At 48.1% G+C, this 20,321-nt stretch overlaps 1 protein-coding gene across 4 annotated transcripts in view; it reads left to right on the top strand.

Annotated features, from left to right (window-relative positions):
• The window catches only part of ZNF217 (zinc finger protein 217), a 39,107-nt gene extending 19,564 nt beyond the window's left edge, over positions 1 to 19,543 (top strand). For all 4 annotated transcript variants that reach the window (XM_070801907.1, XM_070801908.1, XM_070801906.1 and 1 more), the window contains exons 2-6: positions 6,209 to 7,975; positions 11,654 to 11,770; positions 12,649 to 14,001; positions 15,408 to 15,539; positions 17,357 to 19,543. In XM_070801907.1, the coding sequence (XP_070658008.1) occupies positions 6,580 to 7,975; positions 11,654 to 11,770; positions 12,649 to 14,001; positions 15,408 to 15,517 (2,976 nt within the window). In that variant the 5' untranslated portion in view covers positions 6,209 to 6,579 and the 3' untranslated portion in view covers positions 15,518 to 15,539; positions 17,357 to 19,543. The remainder of the gene's footprint in view (positions 1 to 6,208; positions 7,976 to 11,653; positions 11,771 to 12,648; positions 14,002 to 15,407; positions 15,540 to 17,356) is intronic.
• The last annotated feature ends 778 nt before the right edge of the window (positions 19,544 to 20,321 follow it).

Here is a 20,321-nt window from a genome sequence, read left to right as displayed (position 1 = left end):
ACTTTGGGGAGGAAGGTGATGTGGATTCTTTGCTCCAGCTTTTTCCTATAGTTAGGCAAATTTGCAGCGGTATGTAGGGCGGAGGATTTGGAATGGAGGCCGTGAGGGCAGATAGAAATCTGACTTTGAGGAAGTGGGAGGGCTGTGGGGGGGTGGGTAGAGAACCATCCTTTCCTAAAATCTGCAGCTCATGGTGAGTAAGCTCAATTCTTACAGAAATCTTCCCAACACACGGAGGGGCACCCCTGCCGGCCAGGTGCCACAACGCACCCCTCCTTTACACCGGAACGCCCATCAGAACCCCTTAGAAAGTTAGAGCGTTGTTGGCGGGCTGTTCTGAACAGCCTCATTACTTCCTGCCCAGGGTCACAGCATAACTGAGTTACTGGAAATCTGGGGCTAGTTTGGTAATTTTATGATAAAGTTGAGAAATAAAATTACCAAACCCGAAAAGACAGCTGAATAAGTTGTGTACGAGAGAAGGAGTTTAATCCTGTGGCCTTTGGCCTGCAGGGTCCCCTGCTTCTGCAGGAGAGCAGGCCTGCAGTCAGCTGCCAGGGTCTCGGGGGCTCCCAGAGAGCCGGCCGTGCTCTCTCTCGCTGCCAGGGTCAGGGAGCCTCAGTTTAGCATACGGGTCTATGGGCTGGAGAGGGAGAGTCCAGGTATGTTTTGTTCCCCAGTCAGCATTTAGGAGAAACGCTTGTTTCTTGCTGTATTTCCTGCCTGTAACAAATCAGGATAACCTCAGAACTGTTCAGTTACACCAGAAGAAGTATTTTTGTGTGTTTTTAGGTCGGCGGATAAGTTCAGTTCAGTGTGTAAGTCTACTGAGCAGTGATTATATTAACTGAAGGTAGACTTTTCTTCTTCTTCTTTTTGAAAGCAAATAGGTGATTTGAAAGAGCCAGACGTACAGCTTTAGTATTTACTCAACAGATAGGGAGGGGAATATTTAAATGTGGCTAAAGAAAGGTCTTGTGCCTTAAAAGGCATTGCCCTTGTTTATGTGTAATCTGAAGTCGGGTTAAGTTGGGTGTAATTAAGAACACTCATCACTTGGCTCTGTGGAAAAAGAGGTGTGTGTAGGGGGTAATGGGTAGTGTAATGGTTATGGTGATTTGTTTATGTGTGTAGACATGTACATACAGAAATACAAATATATATATATTTATATACACAGTTATCTGTGTGTGCAGCATTTTCTCTGTATAGTTAAAAATACACTTTTTTTGTTGTTGTTGTTGAAATTATCTTTAGTCCTCTTCAAAATCTTTTCTAAATACTTAAGGTAATACTGGTTAAGTGGTAATAATAGAAACTCACTGATAGCAATGCTTCTTGCTTAATTAAAAATAAAAAAATTAATTTCCCTTACAGTTCTCTTTCACATCAAGATGGAATTTTTAAAAGCCAGTTTACAGGCCACAGTATCTGTTAATGTTGATATTACTGAAACTAAAGCTAATACGTGATGCTTTAAGTTTATAGTAAGATCCTTTATTGGTCTTAATTGATTTAGGAGGAATCAGGCTGAGTTCGTCGTCATAACCTGCAAATGTGCTAGCAGGACTATATTTCTATCCTATCTTGGTCTCCCATGCAGAACTGAGCACCTACACTGAATTTCAACAGTGAAACTGTCTTGTCACAGCTTCTCAGGCTCTGCCTTTAAATAATCATTCACTTTCGAATAGGTTGTGGTGTTGAATATAAGCTGAATATTTTACTCTTTCTCTTTAACTTTTAAACATCCTTCCACAGCTATATTAGGAAAGTCAGGTTGACCATCTGCTCAGTGGGTGTGACCTTGGTGATTTCCTTGAAATAGTGTTGAAGGATTTAGTCGGTGGGTTTTATCACCACTGTAGGTTGCTATGAAGAGTTCTCTTCACTTGTCAGACTAAGGAAAAAATAGTGTGTGTCCAATAGACAAGGAAAACCGTGGAAAAATTGTCAGTTTCCTAACCAGATCTTGGAGATAATTTTGAAGTTTAAAGGATACAAATGAATCGGCCAGAGACTAGCAGTTTGTTTAGACTGAATGTTTCAACATCTATTTAGATACCTTAGTAGCTTGGATGACTTGCTGTAATACTGCAAATTACTTGGCTATAAATAGAATTTTTATGTGTTTTTAACAGGTTTTGAGGACTTTGAATACTTGATTGCTGCACACCATGCTAGATTTTCCATGTCAGATAACCTGTTCAGTTGGGGTGTGCTGTCTTTGAGGTCACTGGTTTGAGAACAACTGTACATAAAGAACGGTATTTCCAAGTCACTTGGTCAGCAGGGTGGCATTCACCTGTAATTTCTATGAGTATGTGCGTAAGCACAAACTATGTGCTTCTCATTGAGCGTTACAGAGTGGGTAGTAGTTGCTAATTTCCAGGTCTGTAGGCATTGGCAGAATTCATAGTAACTTTACTCACAGATGAGTATCTGCTTTTTAAAAAAATAAATGGCTTAAAGAACACCAGACTTGCATTTTATTTTAGGTGGTTACAGCAGTATGGTTCTTTCTTTTCAAAGCTTGTGTTGTGGTAAATTTTAAAAAAAAGTATCTACTGAAGTGATCACAATATAACTTGGTTAGTTTTCTCTCCAAGTAGAAAGTTATACTGAATAACCTGTTGCTTCAGGTGCCTGAGGAGTAAATGGCTGACAGTTGAGTGCTGTCGTTTAACCTGAGGAAAAGTTAAAAAAAATTTAGATACTGGAAAACTTTTTTGCTGAGCACCTTTTGCTCAGCTTAGCGTGTTCAGAAGGCTACCTCTTTTGCAAACTAGCGTTTAGAGTGAGCCTGTTGGTTCATGACGTCTCCCCCTGCACCCCATCTCCCGTTCTTTGTTGAGACAGACAGGTCTCTTCAGCCCCATCGGTTACTGTTGGATTCTGGGGGTCTGTGCGCTCACACTTCCCTCAGGTGGGCTGGGGCTCTGTCACCATGAGCAGGAGGGAGGTTAGAATGTCTGTTTTTCGTAAGTTGTTATTCAGGTCTTTGGGAGTAGGGGCACTCTATATAAAGATTTTTGATTTTTGGTGAGCAGTCTAGCCTTGGTAGTTACTGGTTTATAGTTTAAGGAAGCGTTTTGTCTGCATTGAGTGTCTGTCAAGAGTTGAGGGCAGGGACTTCCTGGGGGTCCAGGGCTTAAGACCCCGCACTCCTGAGGCGGGGGCCCAGGTTCCGTCCCTGGTCAGGGAGCTGAGGTCCCACGTGCTGCCGCCGCACGACTTAGGCAAAAGTAAATAAGTAAGTAAAATGGAAAGGAGTTGACGGCGTTTGCTGTGAGAGATGACCCCGGGAGGCCTTGCATTTTAGGCTTGGCAGGTCAGTGAGAAAAGGGGTTATAAGTCCAAGTGATGCAGTTTTGCTTCTACTCGTCAACTTTATGGTACGATTATATACGATTCGCTTTTTATTATCTTCTTAACAATGTAGGAAATGGTCATTAGGTGGCAGCCACAGACAGCCATGTAGAAGGCTTGATGAACATTCAAGTTAATCTTAGTGTCAAGTCCGTTACGGTTGGTGAGTGGCCAGAGACCGGCACAGTCCTTCTGCACACCTGTCCTGCTGAGCCCGTTTCCTGAGAGGCTGACCCTGCGGCCCTTTCTGGGCACTGGGGGGCAGCAGTGAGCCAGCAGGCAGGAGGTCTGCCCCTGGCGGCTGGAGGCACGGCCTGTCTCGGTGCCTTTTGAGAGGACAGAAAGGACTGCTGTGACCCTGGGCCGCGGGCAGTTGGGCGCAGCTAGTGACTGTCAGGCTCTGTCCCTTGGCTGGAAGTTTTGCCACCAGAAGACCCCCGGCCTGGGACGTCCATCCCCCAGCTTCCCGCCCCATCCTGTTCACCCTCTCGGGCAAAACCGAAGCTCTTCTTTCTCTGAAGACTTTTTTCCAGCGTCCTCCTGTACCACTCCTTTGGGTCTTGTGTTGGAAGCTGATGACGACTTACTTAACCCAGATATTTGAACATTTCAAAGATAAAAGTTGAAACTAAATTGTCAGAAGACAGGAATTTCCAGTATATGCCGTTACCCCGTGAGGGAAGTGCACCCACATCGCTGTCTTCCATCCAGAGTTGTTGGGAGTTTAGGATTGGTGTCTTTGGGGAGAGATTATTTACAGAAAAGTGGAGTTCCCCAAAGCTGACAAATGTCAGATTATTGTCAGATTTTAAAAAAAAGTTGAGGTCTGACATGCAGGACTTTGATTTTTGTCAAATTGGGACATTAAAAAAAAAAACCCCAAAACCCTTTCCTATTGCCACTCTTTTCATTTTATAAGAGGGGTACTTTGGCACCCAAAAAGTAGAAAGGGTCTTAAATAAAGGGCAGGCTTTATTCAAATGGAGATGAATTCCTGTAGCTGTGCGTACTGCTCATGCAGTCACCTCTCTCACTTCTCACTCAGCTGTCGGCCAGTGAAAAGTGTCGTCAGGGTTTGAGAGCTGCTTTTCCAGAGTGTGTGCTATGACTTTCTTCAGTTACAGTATTACCTGGGACACTCACGTTCAGTAAATATTTGCTGAATGAGTAAATGACTACACGGAAACCTGAAGAATCACTCAACAAATCCAAGTATCATCTCACATCTTGATCAGCGTGATCACAGAGTTACGTCTACCCATGAAGTGTGTCTAACCCCAGGACATGGATATTTTGAACTCTGCAAGTGGTCCTGTAATTTAACCACCTGCATTGAGTAGACGGAGGAAGATGGGGTATGTGGTGGTGACAGCCTCAAGGCTGTAACTCAGCCAGGACTGGAACTCGGGCCTCTGGAGTGCTCTGTGCTGCCCAGCAGCTGGCAGCCCAGTCTGCATGTTTCTCCTCCATTGTGACTGCAACAAAAGGCTAAGAAACTAAAGATAAAACACTTCAGTCCATTCTTTCTTTACCCTAAACTTTGATCTGCAGGCTTGGGTAGAAGAGCTTAACGTTAAAGATCTAGTTTACTCCTAACTAAAAGACAACAGGGAGTAGGAGGATTTTCTTTTTCTGGGTGTGAAGAAGGGGAAGAAATGTTTCCTCCTGTTCTGAGCCCACTGCTCCTGCTCTTTGAGGAAGTGGAGAGAAGGAAAGGAAAGGTGTGTGTGTGTGTGTGTGTGTGTGTGTGTGTGTGTGTGTGTGTGTGTGTGTGTGTGTGAACTGTTGACTCTGGTGGGAGTAGCTTGCGTGTCTTTGTGTTTTCTTGGGTGGACTTGACTGACTTCAGTTAAAGTAGCTGGGACTGTGTAAAAACAGTTCCTGTGCTCACCTTGAAGGTGGAGGGTGTTGGCTTCACAGGTTAATCCTTCTGCAAGTGTGAAAATTCGCTTCCAGCTCAGAGCCTGCAGTTCAATCAGGTCATCCATTTTGCACCTGGCCAATGCATACGTGAATTAGAAATGAGAAAGTCTGTTTTCTGATGGAAGCCTAGGCCATGTTGAACCAGCCGTGTTGAGGATGTTACTTAAAATGTGTGCATTCACAGAGTAGCTTTGTGTCTGTATTTCCTTATTTGTAGTCTGGGCAAGGAAGTCCTACCCTGGTGCCCACTGAAGGCAGAAGGTTGTTAAAAGCAAACGGGTTTGGGCAGTGGAATGAGGGGCACAGTGTCCAGTGGTTCAAAATATATTAAGGTTCTGCGTGGCTAGGATGAGAAGCTGTTCCAAAATGGGTTTCTTGAGTGGGGATTTTAGGAGAGGTTCCTGTTTTTCAGTGATGTTGGTGATTAGGGTATGTGTAATCCCAGTGTGCTTTTAAGCATTCGCGTTTCTTGTGTATTTGTCTGTAAGAAAATGTGAAACTCTGGCTTTTAAAGTTTTGCCTCAGATGCTTTCATAGTTGTTCTTTTTTTTTTTACAAGTCTGTAGACTCGTAGAGATTGTAAGGATACACATCATGCACTTTAGTGGCAGTTAAAACATACTAAGCTGAATTTGATCATTTCTGTTCTGAAACTTGACATTTTTGATTTAAATCATCGAAGCACCAGGTTTTCAGTTTAACTGTGCACTTCTTGTGGTTTGATAAGGTTTATTGGATAAAACGCTAATGGTCTAATTAATGAGCATGCGTAGCAGGATGCTCTGTACACAGTGATACTAGCTAAAAGGAAAGCCACTGAATCGGGGACCTTCTCTGCTTCGTGGGGAAGACCAGTGAGTCATCGGCCCGCCTTCTCTCCTTTCTGACGGAGCTCACCTTTTTTTTTCTCCTCTAGGTTTTGGAAGTCCCTTGTCTCCAGGTTGCTGGAAGTGACTTCTTGCTCAGCTGGATCAGCCACTCGGTGAAGACAGAACTCATGCTTTGTGCTGGCTCGGCTCTGCATCCACCACCGGGCAGTCTCTGTGCCTGGTCCTAGAGAGACCCAGCGATCGGTGTTGTGACTGAGCTTCCTGGACTTGTGAAGAGACGACGGTAGAGGAATACACACTTTCTTTTGAATTTTTACAACAAATATTTGCTCTAGTTTTGAAGCCTCGGGCTGCTGGGTGTGTAAGTGACAAGTCTTTTATAAGTGGCCTTATTCCAACTCCAGAGATTCCTCAAGCAGATTCTAATTTTATATACAATCCTCAGGAGACAGGAAACATGCCAACCCAATCCCTCTTGGTGTATATGGATGGACCGGAAGTGATCGGCAATTCCCTTGGCACCCAAATGGAGCTTGATGACGCCATGACGATCAAAGGGGCCGCCGCGGTCCCCTTCCGAGCGGCGCAGGAGAAGAGCATCACCCAGATGGAGGGGTGCATGCCCCTGGACTGCATGTTCTGCAGTCAGAGCTTCACGCGCTCCGAGGACCTCAGCAAGCACGTCCTCCTGCAGCACCGGCCCACCCTCTGTGAGCCTGCCGTCCTGCGCGTCGAGGCGGAGTATCTCAGCCCTCTGGATAAAGTCCAGGTGCGCAGCGAGCCTCCCAAGGACAAGAGCTGCAAGGAGAACGAAGAGCTGAGCTGTGAAGTGTGCGGGCAGACGTTCCGCGTGGCTTTCGACGTCGAGATCCACATGAAGAAACACAAGGACTCGTTCACGTACGGGTGTCACATGTGCGGCCGGCGGTTCAAGGAGCCCTGGTTTCTGAAGAATCACATGCGGACGCACACGGGCAAGTCGGGGGCGAAGAGCAGGCTGCAGCCCGGCCTGGAGAGCCCGGCGACCATCAACGAGGTGGTGCAGGAGCCCGCGGCCGAGGGCGTCTCCTCGCCGTATAAGATATGCATGGTCTGCGGCTTTCTGTTTCCAAATAAAGAAAGTCTCATCGATCACCGGAAGATGCACACCAAAGAAGCTGCTTCCGGGCCCCGTGGCCCGCAGATCGAAGCCCCACAGGAAGGCATGCTGTCGCCGGGGGCGGAGCTGCTGCAGTTCCTGAATCTGAGACCCACGTCCCCCGCCGAGATCGCCAAGAAGCCGGCCAAGTGGATACCTCAGCTGGACCCGTTCACCACCTACCAGGCCTGGCAGCTGGCCACCAAGGGCAAGGTGGCTGTGTGCCGAGAGGTGAAGGAGCAGCAGCCGGGCCAGGAGGGCAGCACCGACAATGATGAGTCATGCTCCGACAAGGAGGAGCCGGGGGAGATCTGGAGCGGTAGCAAGAGCCAGCCCGAAGGTTCTGGAAAGCCCAGGACAAGTAAAAGCGGTTGCCCCGGCCTCTCCCAAGACAAGGAGAAGTCCAGACACCCCCATGGCGAAGTGCCTTCTGTGGACGCGGACCCCAAGTTGGCCAGTAGTAAGGACAAGCCGACGCACTGCGCCGAGTGTGGCAAAGCCTTCCGGACCTACCACCAGCTGGTGCTGCACTCGCGCGTGCACAAGAAGGAGCGCAGGCCCGACGCCGGCTCGCCCCCCGCCGCCGCGGACGGCAGGCAGCCCAGGACGTGCTCCCCGGAGCTGCCGCCCACCCTGGAGGACAGCGGGGCCCTGGACCGGGAGGCTGGCTCCGAAGACGGTTCCGAGGACGGGCTCCCGGACGGGCTGCACCTGGGTGAGCTGCCCCCCGACCCCCGACCCCCGCCTGGTCCTGCAGGGAGGACATGGCCCACTGAGGGCGGGTCTGGGTGCTGGCTCCTGGTCTCACCCTGTTGTAAAAGTCCCTAAGCTCTCAGGGCCTTCGTCTCCTTTCTGTAACAGTAGGGTGGCCTTAAAAGGCCTGTCGCGGTTTCTTCCTGCTCTGAGAGTGACGTGATGTCATACTTTGCTAACAGAAGCCCCACGTTAGCTCACCTGGCTCGTGTGCTGTGTCACAGCGGGGCAGAGGCCTGGGGTGCTGCTGCGTGCCCCCGGGCCCAGGGCGGCCCCCGATGTCTGCAAGGGGAGAGACGGGGCCTCCACTTACATCCCAGCACCCCAGTCCTAGCCTGTAAAAGCAGGGTTCCCTGAAAGGCAGCACACTCGCCTTTCTGTCAAGAGCCAGCTCGCACACACGTGCTGCACGTGTGTATCTGCGGGCAGAGATCAGGATGGGAGTGACCGTCCATGAGAAAGGGTGTGACTGGGAGGCCCCTGGGTGCTGCCTGGCCCCCGATCTGTGCGTCTGGGGGCAGGTACTTGTTAACTCAGTCACTCCAGCACCTGGTAAAGTATACAGAATGAACACATCAAAGCTAATTGAAAGATCCAATCTGCTCAGTCACCATTCTAGTGTTTTGATGGCACTTAGAGGAAACGGCGGGGAAGGCGATGGCACCCCACTCCAGTACTCTTGCCTGGAAAATCCCATGGACAGAGGGGGCTGGTGGGCTGCAGTCCATGGGGTCGCTAGGAGTCGGACATGACTGAGCGACTTCACTTTCACTTTTCACTTTCATGCATTGGAGAAGGAAATGGCAACCCACTCCAGTGTTTTTGCCTGGAGAATTCCAGGGATGGGGGAGCCTGGTGGGATGCTGTCTATGGGGTTGCACAGAGTCGGACACGACTGAAGTGACTTAGCAGCAGCAGCAGAGGAAACGGAGGCCGTTGCGGAGGGCCTGTTGGTGGGTCTCTCCGGTCCAGGGGGCACCGTCCAGGGCAGAGCGTCCCACCTGTGCTTCAGGTCGTGCCCCTCTTCACACAGCTTTTCTCTCCGTTTAGTAATCTTTTATTGACTAGAGGATTCTGCTGTTGGAGCTCAGCTGATAAACCCCTGCCAAATCAGCCGGGGAATGATGAGAACATGAGTTAGTCTTAGAAAAACAGTATCCTTTACAGAGATGGTCTTGGTTTAAACATACACTGGCGTCTTGTGTTGTGAGTTGGCTGTGTTGATGTCTCTTAAGAGCCCCCTGTATGACACCCAGGGGGAATGTGACCGGATAATACGTCTTCTCTCAAGCTGGTGCCCAGTTTCTGTCCTGATCACATGATGGGGGTGAGGGTGGTAGTTTTCATAGCAAATATTTAGTGTGTTTTGAGTTTCCTTGGAGACAGGAAACGTAGCACTTGGCATGCTTATAATCTTCAGGTTTTAGAAATCTAGAAAATACATTAGATGTCTTAATGACATCATAAAAATGACTTTAAACATAGCCTTCTAGTCTTCTAAGTGATTCCTTCGAAACAGTGGCAGTGCTGTGCCGTTTGTGGTGAGAGAGCTGCCCCGATGCCCAGGAGCTGTGAGCGGACAGTCGCATTTGCTCGTAGGTGGCGTGGGCAGGACCGAGTGGAAAACCTGGGCCCCGTTGGCAGACGGCTAGGATGGCCCGTAATAGCTGGGAGCACCAAGATTTGCGATGGGTCTGGTTATATCTTGCTTAACCTTTCTTTGCCCTGATTTCCTTGTTTACACAATTGGTTCATCGACCCTTATCTTCCACCTCCCAAGGATGATTTTAGCTGTCTATTTATTTAAAAAAAATCCTTTATAAAGGACAGCACAACAGAACCATGGGTGAAGCTGGAGGAGCAGGAACCTGGTAGACTGGACATTTCACGTCCTTTGTGTTGGAGGAAAGGCATTTCGTAACTCTGGATGTGACGCAACACACCCTAAATCCCGACACAGCTGGAAGTAGTAAACTGCCGTAACACGCAAGCTCAGCTGAAGTCTTGGCGAGCTGGGTGTGAGTGTCAGAGGAAGAGCGGGGCGCTCTGTGAGAGGTTGGATCCCCTGAACCCACACTGTGATGGGCCTTCTGGTCTAGACTTAGCTTACTGTCATCTACTGCCAGCCTGGCTTTCTTTTTTTTTTCTAGCCTGGCTTTCTTTAGATTTACTTTCACGATCAAAAAGCGAAGTAAATGATTTATTGTTTTCAACTTTTATAAACTGGATTAATAATAGTGATTCATGTAAGTTGATTTTTTAAGTCCTCTTGACACCTTTTTAGATCAAAGGTTGTCTCTCCTGTCTTCCAGTATTTGGAGGTGGCTATACTGTTTTCTGGAGAAGGCAATGGCAACCCACTCCAGTATTCTTGCTTGGAAAATCCCATGGATGGAGGCGCCTGGTGGGCTGTGGTCCATGGGGTCGCACAGAGTCGGACATGACTAAAGTGACTTAGCAGCAGCAGCAGCAGCAGCATCATGCTGTCTTCATGGAAGTTCAGGGGTGACAGAAATTATATGGTCCTGTCTCTTTTGTTTTTAAGTCATGCCCCAAGGCTTGTGGGATTTTAGTTCCCCCATCAGGGATTGAACCTGGTCCCTGGGCCATGATAGTGTGGGGTCCTGACCACTGGACCATTGGGGAATTCTCTTGACTCCCGTCTTTATGGTACCTGGGAGCTCACCAAGGTTTCTTATAAGCTTCTTTTTAAAATCAGTGAAGTCTATAAATCTAGACTTCGGAATGTGGACAGAGCCAGGCAGAGGCCCTTCCGTTGGAAATTCCAGTTTCCAGGCAAAAGGATGAGTTATGCTGAATTTACAAATGCCCCGTCTTCTGCTTCAGCCACACTGGTGGGTGTGACGTGACCAGCGGTGACAGGAGGTTCACCCTGAGCTCGGGGTCCTGCTGGACAAACCGGGGCGTGACCAGGGCCTGTGCCCGCCTCAGGGGGCCTGTGTCTGCTCCATTGTCCTGATTGTGGACAGAGGGGCTTAAAGTCTAACCCGCTGTTCCTTGGGGACAGATTGTGATTCGTCAAGGTTGCCCATGTGAGCACTCGCAAATAATATGATCTGCTTTCCAAAATCTGCTTTGCTAAATTTTGACGAACTTTCCTAGGTGTTTGCCCAGGGCCAAACTTTTAAAGATTAAGTTGTGCCTGCTGCCCTCTAGTGGTAACGGGCTTAATCTTAAGCCAGTTAATCTTTCCCTCTGGTGGTTGGGAAGTTGGCATTTGTGTTGGCTGGGTTTTCTCAATTACTTATTCTGAAGAAGCTGGTTATTCCAGCCCGTGTGCAGGTCCAGCTCAAGTTTGCCAGATTCTGTGTGTCTCAGGCCTGGGAGCGCAGAAAGCTCTCTGTTCATTTCAGTCTATTAAATGGTCTTGTGACCGAAACCATGAGGAAGGCAGTCATCAACAGTGAGCTCTGCTGTGCTCAGAAAACAAAACTGTTGCACACAGGCTTTAATGCTGCACACAGCCTCAAAGCAGCAGTTGGCTGTTTTTAGCCAATACCTAATATAAAAAGTATTTTAGATTCTCCAAAAATGTTCTACCAAGAATCTTTAAGTCAGCTTGCCCTGTTCACATCCTTGAACTGTCTTCTTAAGTGAATATTTTTGTTTCTGTTTTAAGATAAAAATGATGATGGAGGGAAAATGAAGCATCTTACATCCTCAAGAGAATGTAGTTATTGTGGAAAGTTTTTCCGTTCAAATTATTACCTCAATATTCATCTCAGAACGCATACAGGTAAGGAACTCCTTACATTTGTTTACTGCATGTATTAGCTCTGAGGATTGTGATGTAGTTCTGTGTCTGATTTTTGTTGTTGTCCAGATACTCTTCTAGATCCATGGGACATCTTAAGAATATACGTGTAGCCTGTTGATTTGTAGCTGTTGTTTTGCTTCCTTTAGTGTTATTGTAACTTCAACTGTTTTCTTGTGAAGTTGGTCTCTTGTTTAATGTCTGATTCATCCTTACTCTCATTTTATTAAAGTCTCTAATATTTTTAAATGTCACAGCTTTATTAATTTTTATGATTTAGAATGAAATTAATATTTAATCATCTTTGTTTATTACTATTATTACACCTATGTTTATTACTATTACTTTTTGGCCACTCTGCCTGGCTTGGGGGATCTTAGTTCCCGCGGCAGGTGATTAAAAGCATGATCTTGGCACTGAGAGCTTGAAGCCCTAACCACTGGACCCCCGGAGAATTCTGTCACCTTTTCTTGAGGTTGTGGAGCAGCGGTAACAGTGGTTTGGGAGGCCCTGTGAACTTGGACCTGCTTCTCTTCCACTCACTGGCTGTGTGACCATAGGCAGATTAACTTTTCTGCGCTCTCATTTTCTTAGCTGTAAAGGTGGGATAATATTGACTGGTGTAGGGCTGTTATGAAGATTAAATTAGATCATTTTAAGGTGTGCTTTTAAGTTTTTAAATGGAAGACACATGTTCACATTTTCAAATATTTGGGGTAGAAAGAGTGATAAAGCCACAACTCCTGAGAGCTTCTGGATGAGAAGATTCACAGACCAGAAGGGAAGAGGGAAGAACTGTTCTCTGCATGTGTTGATGCTTTCCGTGAGCGTGTGTAGTAAAGTGACCCTTCTCGTTGTAGGTGAAAAGCCATACAAATGTGAATTCTGTGATTATGCTGCAGCGCAGAAGACCTCCTTGCGGTATCACCTGGAGAGACACCACAGGGACAAGCAGACGGACGCTGCCGCAGACGCCAAGAGCGACGGGAGGCCCCCGGAGGCCGAAGATGCACTGCTAACCGCCGACGGTGCGCAAACCAAAAATTTGAAAAGATGTTTCGACGGTGCCAAAGATGTTAAAGGCAGCCCACCCGCAAAGCAACTGAAGGGGATGGCCCCCGCCTCTCAGAGCGTCCTGGGCGGCGCCGTGCTCGCGCCAGTGCACAGGGAAACTCAGGATTTCAGCAAGGATGCAGCGGACGACGGTGCCGAGAAGCTGAGCAAGGCCCCCGGCCCCGCTTACTTGGACGCCTTGAAGAAGAGGCCGCCCGCGGACCCTCAGGCCAGCCCCCTGGTGTGCAGGACAGAGGCGGCCACGGCAGCCCGCCACGCGCAGCTCGGGCCCCGGGAGAAGCGGGCGGCGGACGCAGGCTGCCAGGAGAAGCCCCTGAACCTGTCCCTCGCCCCGCACGGGAGTGCGGGGGCGCCTCTGGGCAGGAGCGTGACCGCCAGCAGCACCTGCCCGTTCTGCACCTTCAAGACCTTCTACCCGGAGGTGCTGACCATGCACCAGCGGCTGGAGCACAAGTACCACCCTGACGCGCACAAGAGCTGCCGGGGCAGGGCTGCGCTGCGCAGCCGGCGGACGGGCTGCCCGCCGGCCCTGCTGGGCAAGGACGTGCCCCCGCTGCCCGGCGCCTTCAGGCCCAAACCGCGGCCGGCCGCCCCGGCGCAGCCCAAGCCTGCGCCGGCCGAGCGGCCCGCGCCCGGCGCCCCGGGGCCCAGCAGAGCCCCGCCGCCCCCGCCGCCCGCGGGCGCCGACAGCACTTTAGCCCCCAGCAACCTCAAGGCGCTGCGCCCGCTGCCACCGCCCGGCCTCGGGGTTTCGGGGCCCGGGCCCGCCCGCACGCCGCCCGAAGCACCGCCCTGCAAGGCGGGCCCGGAGAAGGTGCGGCGGCCCGAGCCGCAGCCCCCCGCCGATGCCGCCAGGAGCGACGGCCCCTGGGTGCCCACCAGGGACTACGCGTGCGGCCGCGGCGGCGCTGAGCCGGGGGAGCCGCTGCCCAAGCGGCCGCGGGTCCCGCCTGAGCCGCCCTGTGCGCCGTGCCGCCGGCCGCCCGAGCTGCCGCAGTACCGCGTGGTGCGCGGGCTGGCGTCCCTGCTGCCGCCTGAGTGCGCCTGCGCGCCGCCCGCGCCCCCCGCGCGCCCGCGCCCCGCGCCCGGGCCCGCCTTCGCCGCGCTGCTACCCTGCGCGCCCGCCGCTGCGCTGGAAGGTGGGCGTCCTCGGGGGGCCCTAGAGGGGCGGGGGGGGCCCTGGAGCAGCGGCCCCTTTTCCAGCTTCTCCCGGGCTGGGCTGAAGGCAGCGGGGCCCAGGGGCTGCACCCCCTCGCAGTGCTGAGTCAGGTGTCCCTGACGGCTAGCCCACATGCATTTCGGGGCGCTCAGCCTGCCCGACCCGTGCGCTCCGGGCCCCTCCCAGGCTGCTGGGTCCCTTCGGTCTCCAGACCTAGGGAACTGCGCTGCCACCTTCGGCCGGGGCTCAGCCTTCAGTGAATCTTAATGCACAGTCTCCCCCGTGTTGCCCCCCTCGATGCCCACAGGTACCTTGAAGGTCCTTGTCCCCGCGGAGGCGGCTTTAAAGCCCCTGCTGCCTCGGACGTGTCTAGCACACATCCGAGCCTGTGAGAGTAGGTGAGACAGGCGTGGGTGGGGACCTGTCCCACTTGGTGAAACCTCAGTGCCTTCCCTGGTTATAAGCTCTGCAGGTTTCTGTGCCCAAAGGGACACATCCATTTTAAACATCCCTGTTTGTATTAATTTGAAATGAAAGGTTCTGGGTGGTGATAGTTCTGTATCAAAGATGGCTTGATGCCAGTTGATCGGGGGATAGCTAATTAAAAAACAGTCGCTTTCACACAGTCCAGTGACTTTTATAAAAATTTTGATGAAAAAATAATTTCTGCACCCTTAGGATTGGAAGTACCCCCCCCCCCCCCCCCCCCCCCCGCACTTAAAATGGACATGAGTCATAACTGTGTCTTTTACTTGAAGAGAAAAGACTTTGTGTTGCGAGTAAATTGGTCTTTTTTTTCCCCTCCTCCACACAGTTTTGGTTCATGATACACAAAGGCTTAAAATCTTTATGTTGCTATTTTGGCTTTTAATTTTTACTAGCACTTAGATATGGAGAAGGCGATGGCACCCCACTCCAATACTTTTGCCTGGAAAATCCCATGGACGGAGGACCCTGGTGGGCTGTAGTCCACGGGGTCAGGAAGAGTCAGACACGACTGAGCGACTTCCCTTTCCCTTCTCACTTTCATGCATTGGAGAAGGAAATGGCAACCCACTCCAGTGTTTTTGCCTGGAGAATCCCAGAGACGGGGGAGCCTGGTGGGCTGCCATCTATGGGGTCGCACAGAGTTGGACACGACTGAAGTGACTTAGCAGCAGCAGCACTTAGATAATTTTACCATTTAGTGACTTAAAATTCTAAGCTAAGAAATGTCTTCCTGGCAATTAAAGATATTTTACCTTGTACCTATAATACATATGCATCTTATGTGTTGTGGTCACATTATCAGGAATTTTGGAAATTGACTTCTGACAACCCACACACATCTTAGCTAATTGTTGAGCTTAATTCTAAATGCCCATTTATTTTTTTTTCCCCAATCAGGAAAAAGGCCTGTATCCTATCAACACTTATCTAGCAGCATGCTGCAAAAGAGGAACTATGAGAATTTTATTGGGAACGCACATTATCGACCAAATGACAAAAAAACTTGATTTCCTATTTTGGGAATGAAAGGTGAGCACATACACTGTATTGATTTTACCTAATTGAAAACAAACCATCTAATGTATCCAGTATAATATTACAAAGTAAAATTGCTTTTAACTTGAATTTTGAAGTGTTTTTAAAACAGCCCTCAGGGTCTCTGGATATCAGTGGTGATGATCATGGTAAAGTAGCAAAAGCAACTCAAAGTTAACTGTGGGTTTATTTCATGCTAGGGGTTGAATGAATTGTTTATCATCATGAGCTAGTTTAATCCTTCTTAGAGCCTTAGGCCAACTGCCTGCCATCAGTTTTTGTTAATAAAGTTTTATTGGCACACAGCCACTTTCTTTCCTTTACAGATGGTCTGTGGCTGCCTGGGGTCGCAAAAGCAGAAGTGGGTAGTTGTGACAGGGACTTCATGGTCTGTGAAGCCGAGAGCTGTCTAGCCAGTTATAGGAAGTTTGCCGATCCCTGAGTTAGGAGACTCTGTGCCCACTTTACAGATGTGGAGACTGAGGCTTATGTAACTTGCCTAGCACCTTCCTCTGCCTGCTTTTTGGTCCTCGGTCTGCAAAATCCAAGGCCTGTGCTGCAACCCTCCAGTTTAAGTGCTTGTTCAAAACCTTTATAAATCATCAGAGTAGGAGCAGGAGCGGGACAGAGCAGGGAGGTTTATTTTGACTTTCTGGTTCACACGGCAGATGTATCTAGTGGTGGGTACCCAAAAGCTTCAGGTGGTGCTCTTGGAGTCGTGCACATGTTGATTTAGTTACTTCCAAGTTTGGGCTGAGGGCATGGCATCTATGTGAGAGTTAACAATAAAGTGACTGGAAAGTCCCGGGCTCATGGGCAGATTTCATCCCCTCCCAGACAGCTCTTGTTCTGCTAAACACTACCGTATCCTCGAGGAGCAGACTCTTGACTCAATGCCTGCTAGATCTGGATTCAGAGATAGAGACCCATGGACCAGGGCAGAGTCTCTCCTGGTTTTCCCTGGGGCACACGGGCCTGTCCGTCTGCATCCTTCTCTCCCGCTCAGGTGATGCCAGTGGTATGAGGCTGGCATCATCACAGAAATGGGATTAGATGCACTCTGCCTTGCGACACAAACACGGTTCATGGGTGTGTGTGCACTGTGGAGCGGCAGGTGGGGACTGCGTGTGTGTCCCGCTGCCGCCTCTGCCTGCAGCCTCTGGGCTTCTCTGCTTGCCTTTCTCTCTACTCTGGAACGTCCTTTCCACACCCTCCCGTTCTGGTGCTTAAGCTCATGTATTCTGCAGCACGTTTGCGGGGAGCTGGGCCTTCGCTGCCCTGTGGCTCATGCCTTTATGCCCACCTGAGCTCTGCACCCAACTTCCACCCTGAGCGGTGCTAACGTGGTGCCTGGCCCAGGGCTGGGAATTTCAGCTGTAAAACTCCATAGACGTTGGCCAAACAGTGTTAGCCGTGTTTTATGCCCTGTCCTTTCTCGTGGAGGAGGTTATTCTATTCTGAGTCTTATCTTAAATACCCATGGTCTTGTGCCATATATTTTCCTTTCATTAGGTATAAATTTCCAGAGTTTCCTATAGGTGGCAGTTGACTTGACACCTGTATCTGATGTAAATTCTGGTTGTTGGTTAAATCATCTTCATTAAATCACTGTTCATTGTACATGAGCATCTCCTAAATGGTGCAGCTTATTTATTCAGACTCCCGAGACTTGGTTAAAAATTTAAGCTTAAGTGGAATCCATTGCATTTCTAGACCCTTTTAGTTCTGTGTATTTATTACACTTTTAAAAAATTTTGTAAACTATTTAGTTTTATTCTAATCATGTTTTAAACCTTTTTTTCCCCCCTTAGGTCTTGATGGATATAAATGTGTACTCTCCATGAAATTAAATTAGTTCATCCTTTGAAAAAGCAAATGTTGAAAGCTACTGAAATAAGCTGTGATTGTACTGTGTATATAACAGAGGAACACTACGGTTTTGTAAAGTTGTTAACTTTTGTACCAAATAGCAATAAAAACTACAGTTGCAAGATTTGGGTTGTGCACAAATGGAGACTGGACATCATCTCTATTTTGCCCCGAATAATACGATTTTTAGAATTGACCAAATAACAAATGGAGGGTTTTTTTTTTTTTTTTTTTTTTTTTGCATACTTGAGCGCTGCTGAAAAGAAATCATTTGGGTTGGGGGGTGGGGTGGGGAGAAAGTCTATAACGCTTGCACCTCAGGTAAAAAATTTGTAAATACATGTTGTAAACCTGCTTGTTTAAATACTGTGTGTATTCTTTTCCTCTCATGTTGCTCATCACTTTGAGCTCTTTTCTGCTATTTGTCCTCTTTCATCTAAAATGTACGGTTTTTTTTTTTTAATTTCAATGATTTGTATTATGTTAAATCTTCCGCAGTCTATTGTCTTAATGGAATTGTTAACGGAAATATTGACCCTTTATGAATATGTGCTGCGTGTACCAAGATCAGCCTTTCTGTAGTTGGTACCCTTTTATTGCAAATTTTCGTAGGTCGTCTGAGGAAGACCCAGACCCATATAATCCTCTTCTCAGGGGATTGGTGGGGGGATTTTGAAGTGTGTTTATCTATAGAGAAGCATTTCCTCTAGGCCAGCCACACACTCAGTAAACACACCAAATTGCGGAGTGACTTAGTTTTCTACCCAGTGAATCGTTTTTGTTGGGAAATTCTGGCGTTTCCTGAATTATTTATATAAAAACACAAAGGCTAAATTACACATGTGAATTACATATATTGGAAGCAGTTTTTAAAAGAAATGAAAGTTGAGGGGTAAAGTTTAGGTTTGCCTCTGGTAGTCTTGGTGTGTCTGGTGCTTCGCTTGGGTTAACTGTGGACACACTCAGGTTAATTACAGACACACGAATTGTGCAGGAGTGCCGACTGAGGCTCCTGGTGCTCCGGGGACGTCACTGGTCTTGAGACCTTGGTTGTCTTCCCGTTTTTGGTGGTTTGGAGGCAGCACCATTTTCTCAGTGTACATGACAAGTTGGGTTTTAAAGAGAGACTAGCCACCAGCTGGCTTACTAAATGTTTTATTACACTTGTGTTCCCTTAATCCACTGTCCATGGCTGATTGTTTTCAGCAGTACCTAGGTTTAGTGACCACAACACACTTTATTAAGAAAACTGTTTCAGAAATAAATTTGCACTGTTAATTTTTTTTGCCTTGCCCTTCTCCATTAGAACAAGGGTAGCGTCCTCAAAGAATCCTGATTTTTTTGTTTGTTCTCATTATGCAACACGACGCTGACTTGATAGAAAAGTCTTAACTCCCAGGTGGAAAGGGAGACCTCTCTGAGCTGACTCTGCTGGCATCGTGATGAAGTGCTTTGTATCAGGAAAGTGTACACTATTGACCTTTCTTTCTGTTCACAAGCTGAGCCATATGTACATAATCTAGAGTTTTGTTTTCCTAGTTTTGCACTTTTATAGCCTATTTTTGAAGATTAACACATTGACAAAGATGATTGACCTGATCCTTACCTAATCCAATGAGTGTTACAGAAAGCTTGCTGTGACGATAAATATAAATCTTAAAAGGGGATATACACGATGATAGAGGGCTGAAATTTAAATCTGTATTTAAAAAAAAATCACCAAATCTATTTGAAAACAAGTCAATTCATGTTATGCTGAAATCTGGGGGCCTTTCAGATTTCTCCTTTTTAACCACATTTCTGAACCCTTAAAAATACAGTTTTGTTTTCCTTTCCACAGCCCTTGTACTCCAGAATGTTGTGTTTTTTTCCTTTTTTTGTCCATCAGTATTAATTATTGGGATACTACTGGTTTTGTATGTTTTTTCCCTTTGAGACAACAGTACATATACTAGAGGTACAATCTGTTGGATTTTTGTTTATGTATTTATTTCATTCCAGTTTGATTTATTTTAATTGTTGATACTTAAGTTGTCCAACAGTAGACATTACTTGTTTTATTTATGATGTATTTCAGCTTGAAGTTATGTTATTATATGTGGATGTAAATATAGATTTGGTGTTTTGCAGTCTCGGGCTCTGGTCTTCATTGTGTCCCTGGTTTCTGACGTTAACTGTTTGTAAACATACGCAGTGACAGAGAGATGCACGTACTGGATCCCCGTGGGCCCGCCAGCAGCACTTTGTCAGGCTCTCTGTGACTCCCCAGCCCTCCTTCCTTTTTAAAGCAAATCTTCAACATGTTTTAATTTCGTTCCTCAAATGCTTCAGCGACTATCTGTAACGGATAGGGGCTTTTTCCGATCACATCTAACTAAACGGACAAGGATTTCTCATAACTGGTCTCCATTGCTGCATTTCCGGTGTCAGAAACGCCTTCTAAAGACTGTGAAGTTGCAGTCAGGATCCAAACAAGACCCACTCACTCAGATCCACTTCAGTCCTAACCTCCTCCCCCTAGACACCCACATGCACACTTGCTGCTGCTGCTAAGTCACTTCAGTCATGTCTGACTCTGTGCGATCCCATAGACGGCAGCCCACCAGGCTCCCTCGTCCCTGGGATTCTCCAGGCAAGAACACTGGAGTGGGTTGCCATTTCCTTCTCCAGTGCATGAAAGTGAAAAGTGAAAGTGAAGTCGCTCAGTCATGTCTGATTCTCAGTGACCCCATGGACTGCAGCCCACCAGGCTCCCCCGTCCCTGGGATTCTCCAGGCAAGAATACTGGAGTGGGGTGCCATGCGTTTTATTTATTGAAGAAACTGGGTCATTTGTCCTGTAGAAATTCTCACTTCGTGTTTGGGTTTATTGGATCTTGCGGTTTCATCTAACCTGTTTTTCCATCCT

The sequence above is a fragment of the Bos indicus genome, chromosome 13 (genome assembly GCF_029378745.1).
Source record: "Bos indicus isolate NIAB-ARS_2022 breed Sahiwal x Tharparkar chromosome 13, NIAB-ARS_B.indTharparkar_mat_pri_1.0, whole genome shotgun sequence".
Lineage (NCBI taxonomy): Eukaryota > Metazoa > Chordata > Mammalia > Artiodactyla > Bovidae > Bos > Bos indicus.
The sequence above is the reverse complement of the archived record's forward strand: the minus strand, read 5'-3'. Positions and strand labels throughout refer to the sequence as shown.